Source organism: Strongylocentrotus purpuratus, unplaced genomic scaffold (assembly GCF_000002235.5).
Source record: "Strongylocentrotus purpuratus isolate Spur 01 unplaced genomic scaffold, Spur_5.0 spur5_scaffold_6, whole genome shotgun sequence".
Lineage (NCBI taxonomy): Eukaryota > Metazoa > Echinodermata > Echinoidea > Camarodonta > Strongylocentrotidae > Strongylocentrotus > Strongylocentrotus purpuratus.
Genome location: NW_022145612.1, coordinates 23,170,797 through 23,191,998, shown reverse-complemented (window position 1 = coordinate 23,191,998; position 21,202 = coordinate 23,170,797). Strand labels below are relative to the sequence as shown.

The window sequence follows — 21,202 nt, the reverse complement described above, 5'->3', positions numbered from 1 at the left end:
ACACATCTAAAAAATTAAGCATTGAATATATGTAGTGATGTAATGAAAAGAATGCCTAAACAAAACATTCTTTGGTGATTACAATAATACTACAACACTTGCATGATAACAGTATAATTTAAAATGTATGTCAAATTATCAATCAATCATTTATTTATTTTTCTTTTACATAAAAATACAAGCAAATAAACATTGATACGACAAAACAATGAAAATACAGAGTAATCAATATCATCGGCAATGTACACAAAAATGATTCACTTTACAATTTATATAAACTGAAAAAGAAGAACTTTAAGAAAGCCTATGATGGCGTTGTGAGACAAAGTTCCCAGTAATATATTTGTTCAAATGTTATGATATATATCAAATGTTTGACATACATCTTCTATTTCTTTGATTTGACAGAGTGTGTGATCTACTAGTGGTGGCCAATAACAGGAATGGCACTGAATGGAGGGACAAGATGCTCGAAATGGTTATCAGTCAGGTAAGCATTCTCATGCTTATCTGCCAAATAAAAAAATTGATTTATTTTTGCTTGGTTATCCATTTTTATCTTTCTATCTTTTCATTTCATTCTTGCTTCATGTTCAGCTTTTTCTTTCCCACTTCCCCACTTCTCTATCCTGCCTTTGTCTTTATAGGTTCTAAGTGTGAAATGCATACTGAATCGGTCATCGCAATGGGTTTTCTTTGTATTTATTTGTATTTGTATCTTATAATCATGTCTGTCAATTTAAAAATGGGAATGCATGTAAAATTTGAATAACAAAGACACAAATTCCAACGAAATTTTAGTGATTATAATCCTTCAAACAATTTTGTTGTTTGTGTTGCAGATATCTGAGAATGCTCGGTTGTTGTGCAATAGCTTTGCCAGTATTTTAGTGGATCCAGCTGGAGTGACGGATCCGAAGGTCATAGAAAACTTATCATCATGTCTGGCCTCTAGAATTCACCTTCTCTGCCTTCTCTTCGAGGTAAGTAATCAATTGTACAACATATGCTCCCCTGACAATCAGCAGTAACATTTCTGATGATACTTGAATAGTTAACCCAACACAAAGCTTCTGTTCAACCTCATACAGAAATGCAATCCAAGACCTAACCCTCAGCGGTATATATTTGACAAAATGTAGCCCTGAGCAAATGCCAGCTCACCTAGTAATCAGAACAACTCTGTCAAACATCTTTTTCATGTATGTTTGTCGGAAAAGTAATTGTCATATTTCTGAAATTAAATTTGTCAGTTATCTATTGACATTGTACGAGATCGGAAGAGTGTAATAGCATGTACACTTTACTCTTGTTTCTTCTAGAATGAGTATGGAGATTGCCTTTTAGAGTTACTATTATCTTGGTAGACAGCTCACATTCATATTACATAAGGTCATTGTGCATGGATAAAAAGGTATCACTCCCCTTACAGGAAGGTTTCAAAGTTTATCTGAACTAATCCTATCCCTAACCTTGTTTGTACCATTTGCAGGAGATTCGGATGGCTTGTGCTCAGAGAGTGGAGGCCTCAAACATCCTTGATACACTCATTACACTGCTCTACACTGCACAAAAATGGATGGCTCAGATGAAGCTCACCAAAACACCGAAGTATGAACCATTCTTACCTAAATTAGTGTTCTTTGTACTTTTATGTAAATGTTTTATTATATCAAGTATTGCTTGTAAGTGTATGCACCCTATCATGCTTGGTTGTAATTTTTCTTGTCAAGTCCAGAATTATTCCAAGTCCTGTGATATGAGGGTAGATATTAGAAGGGAAACAAAATTAGATATTGCCTTTGTTTATTAGGTTTGTACTCAATATTTGCTTGATTTGTCAAAGATTCAGATTTGTCATCATTCAAGTACTTGTATATATTGTTGTATAACTCCATACTTTGATATCCATGCCAGCATTATGAGTATGATATAAAAAAAAAAGAACTACCAGACATTACTTCAAGGATTCTCTCCAAGATAATGGATATTAAGCAAGCGAAGTAATAAAATGTCTAGCATAAATATATATCGGCACCAGATTGATGTTAATTGTGAATGTTTGGTCTTGTTTACCTTAGGTGGATGGGTCCAGCAATGCTTCTTATTGATCTCTATGAGAAAACTGTCCTCACATGCAAGAGGAAGGTGGCACAACAGGTAAACATAATGTTGTTTGTATTTGGTTGTTGGTTCTTGATACATTAAGAATGAACAACCTGACTGCTAAGAAAGCATATGTGCTTGTAAGCAACCAGACGGCCGACGGCTTTACGTCCTCTCCGAGGGACCTGGTAATGAGCTTTTCAGTGGACCTCTCCATTTCCTCAAAATATAAATGCAGTTAAATTTTAAAATTCATTTTTTGTCTTCCTAAAATGTATAAATTATTATTAAGATTTGTTTATTACAAACGTTACTATGTTTTGTATACATTTTACATTATATTCGTTATTATGTATTGTATTTTGTTGGAAATGAAAAAATAAAAATGAAATGAAAAATGAAATGAGGATTAATGCCTTACCAAAAAGCTCTATCCCATCGACTTGGTTTCGAACCCGGGTCACCGAATTACGAGACCACTGCTCTACCAACTAAGCTATCGCACCTCCTCCTATGCACTTAACAACTCCCAGGAAACTCCATGTCTCATTCAGCTGTCATCTTGTGTTCACAATTTGATATCCATTAAAAGATTACCGTTTCATATGGCCTTACCCAGGACTTATCTAAAGACTTGTGTGTATATCAATAAAATCAAAATGATACAGAAGTACGATGTTCATTGAAAATTTCCTTTTGGCAGTGCATATTAAAACGTAGTAGTTCTCATACTAATGTGCTTTTCTTATGCTATTCAAGGGTGCCTCCCATACCTGGAAGTGGTTCGATGACTCCACCGGCCGCTGGTGTACCTACAGCCGTAGTAACAACAAGACCATAGACGATGCTTACTGGGCAGGCAAACCTAGTGTGAAGTTCACTGCTGCCAGGAGAAGATATGTTGTACACTTCAACACCATGATACAGGTGAATAGCAACAAAACTGCAAGGAATGGATGACAGTATGTCTACAACACCGTGTATACCCTTAGGTTATATTGATTATTCATTGGGAAGAATACTCTTTCATTTCTAACAAAAATTACTTGCAAACTTCTCAATTCTTTTCGATTGAAGAAATGCCTTTATCCTTTGCATGAATGTGAAGAACCTATTCTCTCCGTTCCCCTTCAGTATATTTTCGACTGTGCCTGGCTTTTTCGAAATATACGTCTTGTGTATTTTCCAATAATACACAATTTCTATTGCTTTCTCTCTGCATTTTTGGTAAATGACTCTTCCTCCCTTTAAAAAAGAAGAATTTTCATGCCAAATGTGATATACTTTCTTCGCCTTCTTTCCTCATACTGTATATGTCTGTATCTTTTTTGTCATAGGTGAATGAAGAGACGATGAACAAGAGGCCCATCATGCAGGCCTTGCCCGCCCCAAAGACTGAGGAAGACAAAGGTGATAAGAAGGAGGACGATGGAGAGAGAGAAGCCAAGAAACTCAAGACCAGTGAGAGTCTGGAATCTGCTGCAAAAGCAGAAGGTAAGAAATGAATTAGATTTGATGAGGTAAATCTTTACAAAGATACAACAAATTATTAGGTATATATGATGATACAAACTATAGAAATCAATAATGTATCTGGTAAATACTGATTGGTTTGTGTATATGAATGGTGCAAACTGTTACATTTTGTGTTAATTTAAAATGTTTACCACTTGCTATATCCTGCTTTTGAAAGCAAAGTGAAATGATTAAAAGCAGTGTTCTTTGGATGTTAAATGCAGATGGTTAAACAAATAATTTGCATGAAGAATTGAACTATTCCAGTTGTTATGATAAATATGTCATTTTGGAGGAATAAGATTGCACAACTATAATACTATTTTTATTGTGAGAATTTTGTTTTCTTCCCCATTTTCTCTTTTAGTTGCAGGAACAAGCCAAGAGAGTAAGGATGAAACCATTGCCAAAGAACCTGAAATCGTTGAGATTCAAGGACTAGGAGACAAAGAAATTCCAACTCTGATCAGGTATACCACATTTGCCTTATCGAAACTTTATGAAACTTTATGTAATTTTATATAAATTTAAATAATAATATTTCCTCAGTTTAATTTTACAAATCATGACCATTGCAGTCTTTTATGGGATAAGATGTCTATCGCTTAAAATATTCATCGTCAGGACATAATAATGGGTTTGCATACATGGTTGGATTTTGTATGACATTTGACTTTGTGCTTATCATTCTCTACTTTAATGGAGGACAAAAAAGTTTCATGAATCAATACAGTTACTAATCAGGAGAAGACATACAATTTTCTGTATGTCCTTAATATACTAAAAACTCTATTTGTTGTCTTTCTCAGGGCATGCGTTGGTCTGATCGGCGTGCCAGTGGATCCAGACACCATGCATGCCGTCCTGAGGATATGCCTACGCTTCACCCGGGATCATACCAGCGCCCTCCTGTTTGCAGAGCTCGGTGGACCACGTCTCTTGCTCTCTCTCACCCAAGCATCCTCCTTCAATAGCTTCCCAATCCTAGCCAACCTACTTCTCAGACATGTCTTTGAAGAGAGGATGGTGCTTCAGAATACAATGGACAAGGTAATGCTCCAGATTATAAACAACATAAAATTTTGTTCATTTTTCATAATTTGAGTAAGAGACTTGCATGTGGGAAGTAGAAAACTTCTGTTCAATAGGGAATTGATTTTGTCACAATTTTGTCATGTGCACTAGATGAATTAAGATAGGATAGGACTACTAAAATACATTAAGATTTCAAATATACATAGCATAGTATATGTACACATAGAGAACAACAACATGTAACTATTTCTGACATGTATTTAAATTGTAGATAGTTTAAAGAAATGTTGTGTATGTGTATGGTCTTGTCTGTTTGTTATGGTTTTGGTTTAATTTTCGGTCAGCTGTAACTTTGAATCAGTGATGGAAGAAAATGTTTCAGGAAGAAAAATGATACACAGACACCTAGTCTATACTGTCATTTGAAGGTATTATTGTAGCCTTGTTTAATCAAATGTTTCAGCTCACTCATACCTTCTTCAAACAATCTTGTCTTGTTGAATACAGTTAATCTATGCAGTAGCCAACAAGGGAGTTGGATGCAACACATGCAATGTTGCACTGGGCAGTGTGGGATGCAGAGAAATGAACTTTGTTCTCAGGAAGCTTGGACCTTTAGCGTGTCGGGACCAGGAACTGTTCATGAACTCGGCTAGAGGTAGCCTCAAGATCGCTCTTCCTCCTGCAAAGAGGGGTAAATATGACAAAAATGACAAAAATGACAAACGATCTATTTCAAGCATGCTGTAGGGCAATATAGAGACTTTACCGACGGTTGTGAAATGACTGTTAGCTTTGATGTTGAGAACCATGAAGTTTGTCTCAGGCTATACTCTCTACTGTCTCCTCATTAAAGATGGATTCATCGCTTAATATAAGAAGACAACTTTCTTTAAATTCCTTGTGGTTTAGATAGCCCAATATATAACTTAGTACAGACTACAGAGTATCAAATGTTAATTATGTTAATCATGTTAAGCATTGAGAAATATCACATGTTATATTTTTAGGAAATGTTCATGAAAGTAATGATGGCTTCTTTTCCCATTTATGAAGATTTCAATTTCAATTAACTTGCATTTCCATAGATTTCATCCCAAGTTATCTTAGGCTCAGTATTCAATGGCTAAAGTCTACATGAACTAGTTGCTTGGACAAACTAGATGTCTTCTTTAGTGTTAGATGCTGCTTATAAGTATCGGCTTGCATGGTGATGTAGATGTACAGTAGACTCCCCAATCCTCCCTCTCTCATGGTGCAACCGCAAGCCTTCTGTATATTTCTAGTGTTGTGTAGAAATCTTAATCAAGCAGTTTGAACTATTTTTATGCCTCCGCTACAAAGTAGCCGGAGGCATTATGTTTTCTGGTTGTCCGTCCGTCCGTACGTCCGTACGTCCGTACGTCCGTCTGTCCGTACGTCCCGTTCTCGTGATCGCGTTATCTCAAGAACCAATTGATGGATTCTCTCTAAACTTGGATCATATATGTATCTTGCAGAGCCAATGAACTGATTAGATTTTGGGGTCACGAGGTCGAAGGTCAAATGTCACAGGGCTCATTATGTATTCAAAAATAGCTTGTGATCGCAATATCTCAAGAACCGATCAATGGATTCCTGCCAAACTTGGGTCATATATGTATCTAACAGAGCCAATGAACTGATTAGATTTTGGGGTCACGAGGTCGGAGGTCAAAGGTCACAGGGCTCATTATGTATACAAAAATAGCTTGTGATCGCGTTATCTCAAGAACCGATCGATGGATTCGTGCCAAACTTGGGTCATGTATGTATCTAACAGAGCCAATGGACTGATTAGATTTTGGGGTCACGAGGTCGAAGGTCACAGGGCTCATTATGTCTACAAAAATAGCTCGTGATCGAGTTATCTCAAGAACCGGTCAATGGATTCCTGCCAAACTTGGGTCATGTATGTATCTAACAGAGCCAATGAACTGATTATATTTTGAGGTCACGAGGTCAAAGGTCACAGGGCTCATTATGTATGCACAAATAGCTTGTGATCGCATTATAATGAGAACCAATAGACAGATTACTATCAAACTCAAGACATGTATATATGTATCTTGCAGAGCCAATTAACTGATTAGATTTTAGGGTCATCAGGTCAAAGGTCATGGGGCTCATTATGTATGACTATAAATAGCTTGTGAATGCATTATTATTAAAACCGACAGATGGATTACAATCAAACTTGAATTTTAAAAATTGCTTCCGTTTTGGTTTGTAAAGTTGCTCTATGGCGGAGGCATCATTTTTGACTGCGCGCAGTCAAAATTCCATCTAGTTTTAACCATCTTTATACAATTTATGTTGCATCCATCATCAGGAGAAGAGGATGAATCTCGCTACACAGGACCCAATGCTCTACAGCTCTTGAAGGCCTTGGCCCCTAAGACCTTCACACCACCTACTCTGAATGGACCTATGCTGCAGGTTCTCTGCGATCTCCTGGATGCCTTGATTGTACCTGTCCTACCTTCACAACAAGGTGAGAATCAGTACATGGTATATATCGCATCGTAGCTGAAGTATTGAGGACCCAAATATATATATATATTGAATAATGACTAATGGGACATGTTTGGTACTCTGAGTTTCACGCCTTGCAAGCAATCATCAGGCAACTGCTAACATTCTTAAAAGTACATGATTACTCTACAACCTTGGTACAAATACGCTCAAAATAAGACTTAACTAATACAATACATTACAATAAGAATTACTAATGGGTGAAGGGGCTATTGTTAATGCTCAGGTGCTGCGTTGGATATATATAGACATTAAGACACAATTAAGACATTATTGAATTTGTCATGTGCTTGATTTAATGGTTTATGTGATTTATTAGAGATACAATCTAAGACACATTCTCCTATCTCACAGAAGACAAGGAAGCAAAGTCTAAACAACCACAACCAACAGCCACAGCCTCGGCCAGTGCTCCTGCAGCCACTGGAGTGGCTAGTGCCGAAGGGGCAGTTGCAGCTGCTGCTGCGGCTGCCGCTGCTGCAGTCTCTGACATCCAAACATCAGAAGACATAGGAATGGGACTAAGGGAAATTGGAGACAGACTGCTTGGGATCTACAGCGGAAGGAGAGGTCCTCCAAGAACAGCAGAGAGGCTCAACAGTGTCCCTGATGGTGCTGTACAAGAAGAGGTACCCAGATTAGACATTTTTCCTCTAGAGATGATGTTCTTATCCCTTTTTTTCTTTACTAGCTTCTCTCCCAAACTTCTTGTGTGTCACTTTCCATTTATATTTATATTGTGATTAGTTTCACCCCTTCTTGTATTTCCTATATGCCCTTAAATATGTTTGATGTTCCAAAGCTTCTTATTCATTCTCTCAAACACTTAATACCTGATTTCATGAATATCTATGTATATAGAAATACAAGAATATACAAGAAATGCTTGAGATAAGATATAAAAAGTAAACCCTTTTTTTTCTATCAATGTTTCCATGGAGTAAATTAAAACTTGTGTATCATTCTACACAGCCTCATGATGCTTCAACATCCGGTGCTGAGGCAGGGAGCCCCCCTGTAACCACGGACTCCAAGAAGACTCCTGCCTCATCAGCAGGAACAACTGGACAGACCCCCTCTAAAGATGAAACATCCAAGAGCAAACTCCTGATCCCCAAGTCGGCCATCTTACGTCTGCTGGCCGAGCTGGTCATGTCGTATGCAGGCATTGCGCAGGCCGTGGCCCAGTACCAGTACATGGTTGGTCAGGCAAAGCATGTTAAAGAGGTATGTGGAAATGTATCAGGAGTATAGTCCGATTACTTTAGTGTTAAATGCATGCCTGCATGAAAATGTTGTCTAAATGTTTTGCTATACGTCCCGCTTTAGTATGTTTTAAATCTGTATTTTCATTGATAATTGGCCAGGCATTGAAATTATGCTTGATTTTCTATTAAGGCAAAGATAAACAAATTCTTTTGTGTGTGTGTGAAATCGAAATTTCGATCATATTTCATTTCACGACATTGTTAAAATGGAAAGAAGGTAAATTTAGTGACAAGCTTTTTATACTATTTTATATTTTGCACAAGAAAGTGCCCTTGTTTCTTGATCCAGTAGAAACCAGGTCTCATACTTTTGCTACATTAATAGCCATTGATCAATGTTTTGCATTTCTAATTTGTTAATAGCTTTGCATGATTGCTCATTGTCAGACAATTCCTTTTCTTCTTTTATGCTATTGTTACTTCTGCATTATGCTTTCTGTATTACCTTCTAGCTTGTAATTTATAATAACAGGGATTTAAGGTAGCAAGTTATCCAAAGGATGCCAACAAACATTTTATTTTGAAGAATTGCATTTGCTAATTTTTAAATTGGTGTAAGAGAATCCATTAGCAACCCCCCCCCTTCATTTATCATTAATCTTAAACTCTTCAAATCTTCAAATTACTTGTGAGCAATATTTGCACTGATTGCTACAAGTTAGGTTTAAACTAATTATTGCGGACACTTTTCATTGCTATTAGATTGATCACATTTACTGTTAGCAGTAATGTACAACATTGACTGAATAGTGCTAAATATAAGATCCTTGGTATCCTATGTTTGCTATACGCCCTTTCTCAGTAGTATCTCTTTTGTATAAAGTAGTTATAAAACATGCAAGTGATGCCTAGGTGTTGTGGCGTGCCCCTGTAATCTAGCTAACAATGGAAGTTACAAACTAATTCAGCCGAGGACGCAGGTTTGAAACTGAATCGCGTCTTTCAGATGGTGACGTAAAAGGTCGGTCCTCAGATGTAAATAATCATATCTGATTGATCAATGTCTGTAAAAATTCAATCACACACTCTATGTTATTCTTTCAGGATGGAGCTGCACTGGCATACATCTTGGACCATCTACTACCACAGTGCCAGAAGGCAGGGGACAAGGACTGTCCTGGCCTGGCTCAGGTTCTGCTTGCCAGTATAGCTGCCAGTAACCATAGTCCAGATGCTCAGATGCTCCTTGTCACAGAGATCAAGGGGGCCCTTGGGAGAGCCTTGGCTATGCCAGAAAGCAGTGAGAAACATTCTCGCATTCAAGCACTTACAAGTAAGTCATCTCTTCTAAAAACAAAAAAATCAATGTGTTGTTATTTTTATTTCCATTTTCTTGGATATGAAGTCATTTCATCACACAATTTAATGGTATTTTATATCTTGTAAACATTATGTAACAGTTGAAGAATGTTATAAGATGTATTTGAGAACCTTTTCATGTGAAAGATGAATGTATATTTGATACATCACAAAATTTAAAGGAAATTTTCAAATGAAGTTGTTATAGGTATTGTACTAAACTGGAATATGAAATATATGAAGTCCATACATAGTCTATAAGCCTTTTTAAAGGATTTGAAAATGATGACTTTTTTCATATTCTTCTCTTCCTTCAATTCTCTATCCAGTGTTGATCAGTGTGATGATCGAGGCATGTCCATCCTCCAGCTCCGCCCATCAGACAACGATCGGAACCACATCTTACAAGAACCAGCTCGGTGGTATGAACATCATCACCAGGCTTCTACTTCGCAAGGGACTCGTCACAGACCTAGCCCGGGTCCCTCACTCCCTGGACCTATCCAGCCCAAACATGGCCTCCACAATCAACTCAGCCCTCAAACCTCTGGAGACGCTGTCAAGGATTGTCAACCATCCACCGGTCGGACTGCGAGGGATCGGTAGGATCAAGAATGGTGCACACATCATCGATCCAAGGTCTGCCTCTACTGCTGATGCTACTGGTAAGTTCTAAAGTTCTCTTTGTGTTGTCCTTGTGTTGTCGAACCTATTAATACTTCTAAACTGCAGTCTCCTAGTTTGGATCTCGTAACCCCCGCAGTCAACTCCTTCAGTCAACTCCTTCAGCCAGTCTTGTTTCAAATTGTTTAAACTAGATTGCCCTAAATGAACTCTTGCTAATAGCTTTGATATCTTGCATTGCACAGCTCTCCCTTTGATTTGATGTGTTAACCAAGACAAAATCCCTATATTTGAATTCCTTATCTTTTTTAACATTCCAGATTTAGACAGACTTATTATACAAATTCTCTATGTGAATATATATCTTTGGAGCATTACCATTTGAACTCATATGTCACTGATAAGTGATGAAATGTATTCTGATGAGTAGAAAAGATTGTTCTGTCTTATGAATGAGATAAAAAGGATACATTGCAACCAACGGAGGCCTCTATACTGAAACCCCCGATCATGACATTTGTATTGCCTTTAATTTGCCACTTATGCTCATTCCTTTGTATGTTTGTTTCAACTTGCTTTCTACATGGAGTGACAATTTTCATAGCATTCACATATTCCGTCCTTAAAGAGTCTATCTGTAACAACCATTACATGACAATAGCCAAAACATTGTTTTAAATTTCATCCCTAAAACTAAATTTTGCTTAGTTTAAAAAAAAAACTCATGTGCCACCTTAAGAATAAGTATGATGGTGTCTTGCAAATCTTATTCTACTGTATTGCAGAGTATGGATGTGTACTGAGTACAACTTACAGTGAATGAAAAATTATGAAAGTCTGATGTTTTTAGTTTACCAGTTAATATGAAGAAGAATCTTTAGAAGGTGTGATGGGGTGCTTAAGCTAGAAATATATATTTCTTTCCCTTTAATTACTTCATTCTTTAACTTAAGCATCATAAAAAAATTGATGATAGGTGTGAAAATAGAACCTAAAAGTTTGTCCTGTCAACTTCTCTGTTGTTCAGGAGGTACAGGGCTGCGTTGTAGCATGGATGCAGCCATCCAGCGCTCAGCACAGGCTGGTGGTGGTGGTGGTGTCGGTGGCCGTCGTGCCCATACAGGTCAGATTTGCCTCTGATCGGAATATACATGGCATATGCATCCATTATTATATTATTTTGTTTACTCTCTAGTTCAATATTCATTTAGCCTTTCCACAAACCCCAAGATGTGCATAATGCATTGTAGATCACCTGCCCTGGTACAACGTATGCATGGCATTGTGCTCGGAGGAATATACCCTCATGCTTTCAGTTTCTAGCAAGAGAGCTTTTGTATCATGTCATGATGTATATCTAATGTGTTTGTTGTCTTGTATATATTTATTTACACTGATAATATTAGATATTAGATGGAGTAATCTTCTTTTATCCATACTAAACCAATGTACTGTTGAAAGAGGTCAACATATCTTTTTAGAACCCTGGAAGATTATTTCAGTTCTTTTATATACCTCTTATTTTTGCTCATTGTTACTAATCCATCATTCGGTTAAAGCCCCACTGCAGCTACTAGCTACTTGCGCCCTCTATGTAGCAAACAATACCTAATCGGTGACCGTTGGTCCCCATGGTCCCCTTTTTCTTATGTTAATTGAGAGTTGATTTGATGAGAACCACCTGTGAGTGACCATGCAGGGAGGTTTAAACTACTCCTGGCCAAACTAATGCAGATAGGCTTTTAAATCTTAGATTCTCACCCTATCCCATTAGTTATAGATAAAGGGAGTACACATTCCCATCCTGCACTATGTTGATGTGCACCTGTTCTGTCAAAAGATGGCATACTGTATATTTTATGTTCAACTAGCATAAAGTTGTCAGCTTGTTACAAATCCTTATTTCAATGTTTATTTCATTCATCCTTTCTCCCATCCCCCTTCCCTCTGTCTATGAATCAAATTTCTTTTGAAATAATTAGCTGTTTGTATTACGTATACCCATGCTTATTTTGTCTGTATTACCTCTGTGTTGTAAGTCTAGATCAAATATCTGTGGAGTTATGAGAGCATGGCTCGGGCTGTAATCTGTTAGTCATGAAAGCTCAGAGCAAAAAACATATTCAAAGAAATTAACAAAAGCAAAGTGCAATTTGTAAAGCCTTATAAGGGTGAGTCTTGTTTTTATAGACTCCCTCCAACCCTGTAATCTGAGGACTGATTTTACTCCAGATAAAATTGTGCGAGTTGTCTTGTGGCCTTTTTTTGGTACGCACAAAGGACTTTCAATTACCTGTACCATCATTTAGATTGTATACAGTAGAATTAATGTATTATAAATGATACAAGCTAATAAAGGAGAAACTAGAAAGCAAGAGAAAATTAGTATGCAGAAGTATTTTGAATGTCAAACAAATATTTTTACCCCCAATTCACAGGTGATGTCCATGAACATACACATATATTCATCAATCTCTATTCATCAATCTCTATTCATCACTGGCCTTTTAATTTTTTCTCCCTTCTGTTGGCATGTGTATTATCCATGTAATGCATGGCAACAGTGGTAGATCATGGAGCTTGAATGATATGTCATGTCTAATAGAATAAACATGCTTGATGTATATTGAATGTTATCTAATTTTTAAAAAAGTAGAGTAGTTTTGCTCTTGACTTGATGTCCTGTGGAATTGAATTACTATAAGATATGCAATTGTTTGTTTCTTCAGATCGGGAGTCTGTTGCTAATGTGTTGGGAGTACAGGATGACACCCAAGATTCTACAGACTTAGATGTAAGTTTTATGAATTAAATTTTCCTTTAGGTTTTAAGTGTTTAACAATATTTTGTTCATAACTCATAGCAAGATTTTAAGAAGTCCAGAGAAAAAATTAATTAAAATACAGCTGGTGGCATTTATTTGCAATTTGCATATAAATTCAAACCAAGTAGTTTAAGCCTTTCAGAACTGGAATGACAAGTTTCATATTGTCTTTAATTGTTCATCATTATACTTATCTTCAGCTGACAGCATAGTGCAGCATACTATAAAACAATTTTACCAAGGAACATGTAATACCTTTTTTTTATATAGGTATAGGGGTTAATTTTATTCCATTCTTCATAAAAAAAATATATATACAATAGATACAGAGTATAAAAATATGTGTATATATAATGCCTTTGCCTTTACATGACAAGACTTTTCTTCTAACAACTAACTCTAGAACATGCTTTGCAAGAACCCTGTATTATCATATTTTATTTCTATCGTTATTTATTTACTTTTTTATTTTGATGTTTTTGTCTTGTAGGATCAGGCAGATCTTGAGTGCATTGTTGATGAGCTGCTTGAAGGGACTGGTGGAAGCAGGGCTGAGGTTTTAGGAGAAACCCTCATCGCCACAGGACCTGAGAGACTGGGATCCCTCAGATCAGCCTTTGTGGATCAAGCAGGTATGTCAAAATCTGTATTACTTTGATGTAATCTGCTTAGAATCAGAAGGACAATAATCCTTCATTGATGCAATGCTGAATGAAGTGCTTCTGGTTGTTGTAAGATGTTATCTTTTAAAAGAGATTATAACCTGTTCTATGCCATTACATTTATGAACCTTTCTTAGAATTTAATTTTGAGTTTCAAATATTAAATTTGATGATTAATTTCTATGTCGATTTAGGCACCAAAAAACCACCATATGCTCAGAATCATATGACTTTAGTAGCTTACACAGAGATGCCAACTGTTTCGTTTTTGGCGTATTTGTTCCGTTTTTTCGCTATGAATACTGCAGTACGTTTTTTGTATGTTTTGTTATGTTTTTTAAATTTTTTAATTTTTTTTTTTTTTTTTTTTTTTTTTTTTTTTTTTTTTTTTTTAGTGATGTTTTTCTTAATTTCTGATCATGGGCTTTGTAAGAGTATTATGCACCTACATATTAAAACAATGCACGCAGGATGGTGATACGGGCCCCAAACTGCGCACATTGCGAACAACCCACGTGTAATGTATGCACGTCGCGCTCTGATCCGGGTATGTATACGTGGTACTGCCTGGTTTTTTAAGCTGCTCGATTGGGCGATATTTTAAGTTGAGAGATTTTTTCAAAAATACTGTTTTTTGCTCTTAAGAATACTTTTTTTTGTTGAAGAAGGTTGGCATCTCTGCTTACAATGTCTGTTTTTCTTTTAAGAGGACAGAAACCAATAACTATTTGTTCACACATTTGTTGCAACAAAAATAGTCATGGAATGTAAATGCATCAGGTTTTCAAGGTGAATTTTTCTGTTTGAATATGTACTTTGCTGGAGTATTAAATATTAATTAAAACCATAATAGATTTGACAAACTAAGTGGGTGGTTTTACTTTTGTTTGTGTCTTCAGTCGTAAAGGATCATACAACATGAATCTTTTGTTTGTAGGTGAAGCATCCCAAGATGAGATGGTAATCACCATGACGGATGATGGAGAGGAGATGGACCAATCTCTAGGTGATGCAGAGATGAGAAGTCAGCATAGTCACGAAGGAGTCAGAACAGGTTAGTCAATAGTTCTGGTCATAGTAGGGTAGGGTTAGGATGAGATATTGATCATCATGACTGGTGATGGTGAGAAGATGGGTCAATGCTAAGTAGGGAAGTCAGCAAAGTCATAAAGTCCATAAGAGAGCTAATGGTAGAGTTAGGGTAGGGTTAGGGTAAGTTAGTCAGACAGTGAAGAGATGAATCGATCTCCAGGTGATGCAGAGATGAGAAGTCAGCATAGTCATGAAGGAGTCAGAACAGGTTAGTCGATATTGATGGTCATAGTAGGGGTAGGGTTAGGATGAGATGGTGATCATCGTGACTGGCGATGGTGAGGAGATGGTTCGATGCTAAGTAGGGAAGTCAGCAAAGTCATGAAGGAGTCAGAACATGCAAGTCCATAAGAGAGGTTAGGGTAAGTTAGTCATTGGAAGTGGTTATGGTAGGGTTAGGGTAAGTAAGTCAATAGTAACTAGTGGTTAGGGTAAGTTAGTCATTAGTGATGGTTAGGGTTAGGATAAGATTTTCATCACCATGACGAATGACAGAGAAGAGATGAATCGATCTCTAGGTGATGCTGAGATGAAAAGTCAGCATAGTCTTCATGAAGGAGTCAGAAAAGGTTAGTCAGTAATTCTGGTCATAGTAGGGTTAGGATGAGAGAGTGATGACAGAATATCCCCATTTGTCATGTTGAATGATCATCATTTAGCTTAATAATTCTTATCTATGGAAAAGAAGATTTTGTATTAGAGTGCAGGCCAATTACATGTATTATTTTAACTGAAAGAGAAAAGAAGTTAAATTACAGATGTTTGTATTTTTTCTGCAGACATCGATGCTGATGATGACAGTGTTCAGGATGAAGATTCTGCGGCTGAAAGTGATTCTGATGAAGGCAATGAAGATAGACAGGTAAGAAGAAGCAATTTGCTTTCCTTAGATTCCTTTGCCATTTCCAGTTCTTTAACCATGGTAATGCAATGTCTCACTTTCATTGATATGTTTTCTGCATGAATCTAAAACTATTAAAGTAGTTATCATGATTTGTAATTCAGAATCCTAAGTTTTGTTTGTTAAGATTACATGTAATATTTCATTGAATAGAAATTTGCTTTTGTCGTCCGTGATGTTCTAATGTGGAAGTGATGAAGCATATGTTTTCCTCCCTGTCACCATTAAACCTTTAGGATGAAGGTGAAGAAGACGAGGAGGATGAAGAGGACGACGAGGAGGAAGAAGAGGAAGATGAAGAGGATCACGATGACGGCTCGGAGATGGATGCAGAAGACTATGACATCACTGAAGATCTGGACTACTTCAGGGTCGGTGATCGGGATGAGGATATGTGGGTTGGAGACCCAGATGAGGACATGCTGATTCAATTGGATCCTGTATTCTCAGGTAAGTCACGGAGCCAAATATGTGTAGGACATCAAATATGTTGTACTTTTGAGTCCAAGTGATTTGCACGCCAACTTTCCCATCCTACCAAAACCGCTCTTTTCAGAGCCACCACATACCCAAGAAAGTACCCATACATTGATCTACATTTAGAATTTTAGTTCTCAATCTGTTTCCTTGATGAGCACCATTGAAAAACCTTGTATTTAGTCTGATTAACCAATGGCTTCTTGGTGGTGCAATACAAAATACACAACTAAAGCAACTCCTAAATACTTGAAAAGTAAACGACTGTCAGTTACTCAAGAACGCAGTTGGGAAATAATCTTAATATCATTTCAAGTTTGAATTATAAATCCAAGTATAATGACGAGTGCAGTAAAGATAACATTATGCACCATTGAAAAACCTTTTATTTGTTTTGCAAGATTCAAGGCTTCTTAGTGGTGCCATATCAAAATCTCAATCAAAACAAAGCATCAGTCTGTTTACCTTTCTTTACATGTGGTCTACAGAAGCTAAGTTTTGGACATAGATATTTTATTTCTTTTTCCTTTTGTGGCTGAAATCCATTTCTCTTCATTATTCTATTCTTCATATATTTTTTGTGAGGTATGATGTATTTCCATGTCTCCTGTGATGTTTTATTTATGATAATAGCTGTACAGTTTAAATCCCATTGTCATCCACCTAGGTATGGGATTTCATGAGTTATCAAGACAAACATGTGTGTATATCTTATTGAGACACATGATGGAGTTCATTAGATTCAGTTCACATTGATAATCACCTGTTGAGGAATTTAGCAATATTTTGATATGAGATGTCATCATCATGTATTAAAGACATTGCGATTTGTCCATCTTATGTGAATTTCACCAGTTGATCAATTTTTCTTGTATTAGGTGTTCCTGCATCAATAAGAACGTACCAACTTCCTGTGGCTATCCATGAAGATACCAGGAATGCAAATGATGTCTCAGGTAGGTTCAATTCATTCAAATCCATCCTTATCATCCCATCCTTTTGTGAATTATTCTTTCTTCCAGAACAATGATTTCCCTTTGCCATCTATAATTTTGAAATACTAATACATCATTGAATAGGCAAAAAGTTGATAGATAACTGTAGAATGTTAAACAGTGTAAGACTGTAAAGATGTTGTATGAGTAAATACATTGTTGAGAATCCTTGTAGAACTCATCATATTGGGCTTGTGCTAGCTGTACTTCAACCAAGAAATCTCTGACTTGAATCTCAAATCATGGATAGTCCTCAGAACATGAAAGCTCTAAATCGCAACTACTTTCATTCCTACCTATGCAGCTCCTAACATCCCGGTCCCTCCAAGCGTAATCTCAGCCAGCCACCCCCTCCTGGTCAGACACAGTGACCACACGAACCTGACCCACGGTGTGAGCCAGACCAATCGTAATCAGAGGGTCGCTAGACAGAGGGTCAATCGTCATGGTACAACACAGACTGTTCACATCTACCACTCTGGAGCAACAAGGCCACCCAATGTCCAGAATGTCCTGAGGTAACTATTGAATTTCGCTGGATTGTGTTTCTTTGGTTGTATGTGGAGGTACAGTTCATCTAAACAATTAAAATTAGAAGAAATAGATGTTGCCGGTTTTCTTAAACTTAATATTGTTAGGGTAGCATGTGTGACCCATTGACTTTTGTTTTCGTTTAATCTGGTAGATTTCGATACAGTAGCCAACTGGTTTTGTAAGCAATGGACAAAGTAAATTATAATATAATGGTTTCATTTATTGAACACATATTAATTGCAATTAGTGATTGTCCATCTAGTATTTTGGAAATGGCTGCAGGTTTTTTTTACCAACAATTATATATGAATGTTCTAGTTACCACACATTGATCTACATTAAGAATTTTAGTTCTCAATCTGTTTCCTTGATTAGCACCATTGAAAAACCTTGTGTTTAGTCTGATTAACCCATGGCTTCTTGGTGAGTGCAATATTATACAACTAAAGCAAAGCATCAGTCTGTTTACCTTTCTATAAATGTGGTCTACAGAAGCTAAGTTTTGAACAGTGATATTTTCTTCCTTTTTCCTTTTTTTGGCTGAAATCCATTTGCCTTTATCACCCTATTCTTAGTTTTATGGGTGAAGTATGACTTATTCCTGTAAGTCTCCTGTGAAGTTTTATAACAATGTTTTGGGGAGAAATAATTGATTTTCAAGAACACGAGCATGTATTTATGTGAAAATGTGAGAAGTATTTGACAAGCCGAAGCCATAGGCAAGGTTCATCTAATGAGGCCTAAAAAAAAAAGATGTTGTATTACCCTTTAGGTGCCAGAATCTGGGTCGGTCGATCAGATTTTTTTGTTCCCCCTATCATAACAGCAACCGTTGCCCGAAAAACTCACAACCGGGAACGTTGCCCAAATCTCGCTGTTTTCTAGCCGGTGCAGTGCATACTACGCTAGCAGGATTTCAAAACTAGGGCAGAAGTCGAGCGAGAATTTTGGAATAATTTGATGATTTTATGCATTTATATCCCATTTAAACAAACAAAATATATATTTTGTTATTCATTGAAAAAAAATTCTTCTTTTTTTTTAAATATTAAGGAGCCGACCGTAGATTTTAAGATTTTTGGGTCGGTCGCAATACAACATCTTTTTTGTTTACGCCTGATCAGCAGGCATTACAATTCCTCCCTACCCAGGCTGCTGGGCCTGTCATCGTCGACTGACATCGTCCAGCTGACCACCACAAGCACGGGTCAGGGAAACCAGACCAGGGTGTACGTTGCCAACTCTGGAGAGGACATCAACCAGAACCGAGAGGAGGTGTCCGATATCTTTGAGGAGGGGTACAACATGGGGTATTTCAGCGGTTCCAACTTCCTATCTGTGGTGCCTCCTGTGTACAGACGATGGGACGAAGAGAGCAAGGTGCTAGATGGAAGAAGTGTTCATGATTGTGTGCAGGGTAAGTCATAATCTAAAGACCCTATCAGATGAAAATACAGTTTTATGTAAATGGAAAGCAGAATGAATGTAGAATACAAATGTTAAAGAATAAAAGATGTTTTTAAACTTTATTTTCCACACCCCTCCAAATTAAACGGTCAAATTTTGTCAAAGTTACAGTGACGCCATAACATGTGGACCCATTTGGCTTGCCTATATAGCCGAGGCTATGAGCCGTGCTTATTGAATGCAAAATTATTGTGAATATTTGAATTCCACATAAGATGATGTCATCAGGTCAATAGCTAGTTTTTAGGTTGACAAAGCTTTAGATTTCAAATTTTTAGAGAGCTGTTACTCCTCTGACAGACACTAAAATAGCATATGTAATCAATCTATTTAGTTTTACATTTCTGACAGGGTCTTTACTACAACATTGACGATTGTGATTGTTTCATGCAATTTAGAAGTAAAACCAGTAGAGGTACAGTTGAATTTAGTGGGATTGATGTGATTTATTCCTGGTATAACGGAGGAATATCCTCCCTCCTTTTTCAAAATGTTTCTTTTCACTTGTCAAAACACCAAAATGCTTGGAGTATCAATGCCTATATACTAGAAAAGTAAACGACTGTCATTTACAGCAAGAATGCAGTTGGGAAATAAGTTTTAATTATAAATCCAAGTATAAAGATGAGTTCAGTAAAGATATCATTATGCACCATTGAAAAACCTTTTATTTGTTTTCCAAGATTCAAGGCTTCTTAGTGGTGCCATATCAAAATCTCAACCAAAACAAAGCAACAGTCTGTTTACCTTTCTTTACGTGTGGTCTACAGAAGCTTTGAACAAAAAATATCACCACAACCCGACATGAGAATTGATTTTGAAAATATTTACAAGCATTCTTGTTCAGAACAATTCTTTATGTTACAGTTGAAGGTCTTTCCTTTCTATCATGAACTATTGGGGATTGTATCGTATAGATTGAGTGAATTTATGAGAATTGTCTTTTTTGGCCATTCAGCCCTCAAACCTGAAATCATTAGTGTTCTGGAGAAGCATCGTGACGAAGAGCTGACAGAACGAAAAGAAAAGAGAAAGAAACAGGCAGAGGAAGACGCCAAGAAGAAGGTAGAGGATGAGGCCAAGAAGAAAGCTGAAGAAGAATTGAAGAAGGCTGCAGAGGAAGCTAGGAAAGCAACAGAAGCAAAGGCTGGGGTTGCAAAGTCAGAGGAGGAAAGCAAAGAGAAGGAAGAAAATATGGAGGTATGTCTGCAAAATTGTAAATTATGACATTCCTGCTGATAAGTAAATTGGCAATTTTGTTTCAACTTCATCTTAAGTTTCTAACTTATTCAATATTTGATATTGAAGCTACCATGAAACTTTTAACCTTATTGATATGCTGGATGCTTTGTTATCATAATTAATCTCCAAAAAGAGCAGATTGCTGTTTTTTATGTTTTTGAGAGATGGACGAAAGGTCTCCTTGAGTTTGCATATTTTGAAAAATGTTGTTTCTGAAATAGTATTAAAGATTGTTGTTTTCTTTTAGTAATATGAAAAAATGAATTGAAATTGAACTGTTTGTTACTATTTGCTTGAAACACTAAATGAAGAAATCATAAATAAATTAATCATGTTTTTTGTAGGTTGGTGAAAGCAGTGATCAGCCCAAGGAAGCAGAAACGGCTACAAATCTATCAACAACAGCTCCTTCACAGCCACCCAGATCAGGGATAGGTAAGATAGTCTTCATACACAATAAGATTTTCTTTCACTTTGTGATCCATTTAAAACATGTTGTTTGTACTGTGGAAGTGCATTCTGTAACTTATTGTCAGGTCCCTTTTTATTTTAAAGCTCAAACTGTGTTTTTTTTTTATATATTATATATATATTTGTATATGTTAACT

General features: G+C 36.7%; 1 protein-coding gene across 1 annotated transcript in view; it reads left to right on the top strand.

Moving 5' to 3' along the window:
- Positions 1–21,202, top strand: part of LOC575674 (E3 ubiquitin-protein ligase HUWE1) — a 69,980-nt gene that overhangs the window by 29,498 nt on the left and 19,280 nt on the right. The window contains exons 35-59 of the mRNA XM_030972381.1: positions 409–490; positions 843–983; positions 1,493–1,611; positions 2,082–2,160; positions 2,866–3,033; positions 3,444–3,600; positions 3,989–4,091; positions 4,431–4,671; positions 5,164–5,350; positions 7,007–7,168; positions 7,564–7,838; positions 8,182–8,436; positions 9,522–9,750; positions 10,106–10,441; positions 11,428–11,523; positions 13,130–13,194; positions 13,715–13,856; positions 14,824–14,940; positions 15,758–15,840; positions 16,116–16,329; positions 17,235–17,312; positions 17,656–17,869; positions 19,010–19,302; positions 20,311–20,552; positions 20,939–21,029. Of these exons, the coding sequence (XP_030828241.1) occupies positions 409–490; positions 843–983; positions 1,493–1,611; positions 2,082–2,160; positions 2,866–3,033; positions 3,444–3,600; positions 3,989–4,091; positions 4,431–4,671; positions 5,164–5,350; positions 7,007–7,168; positions 7,564–7,838; positions 8,182–8,436; positions 9,522–9,750; positions 10,106–10,441; positions 11,428–11,523; positions 13,130–13,194; positions 13,715–13,856; positions 14,824–14,940; positions 15,758–15,840; positions 16,116–16,329; positions 17,235–17,312; positions 17,656–17,869; positions 19,010–19,302; positions 20,311–20,552; positions 20,939–21,029 (4,169 nt within the window). The remainder of the gene's footprint in view (positions 1–408; positions 491–842; positions 984–1,492; positions 1,612–2,081; positions 2,161–2,865; positions 3,034–3,443; positions 3,601–3,988; positions 4,092–4,430; positions 4,672–5,163; positions 5,351–7,006; positions 7,169–7,563; positions 7,839–8,181; positions 8,437–9,521; positions 9,751–10,105; positions 10,442–11,427; positions 11,524–13,129; positions 13,195–13,714; positions 13,857–14,823; positions 14,941–15,757; positions 15,841–16,115; positions 16,330–17,234; positions 17,313–17,655; positions 17,870–19,009; positions 19,303–20,310; positions 20,553–20,938; positions 21,030–21,202) is intronic.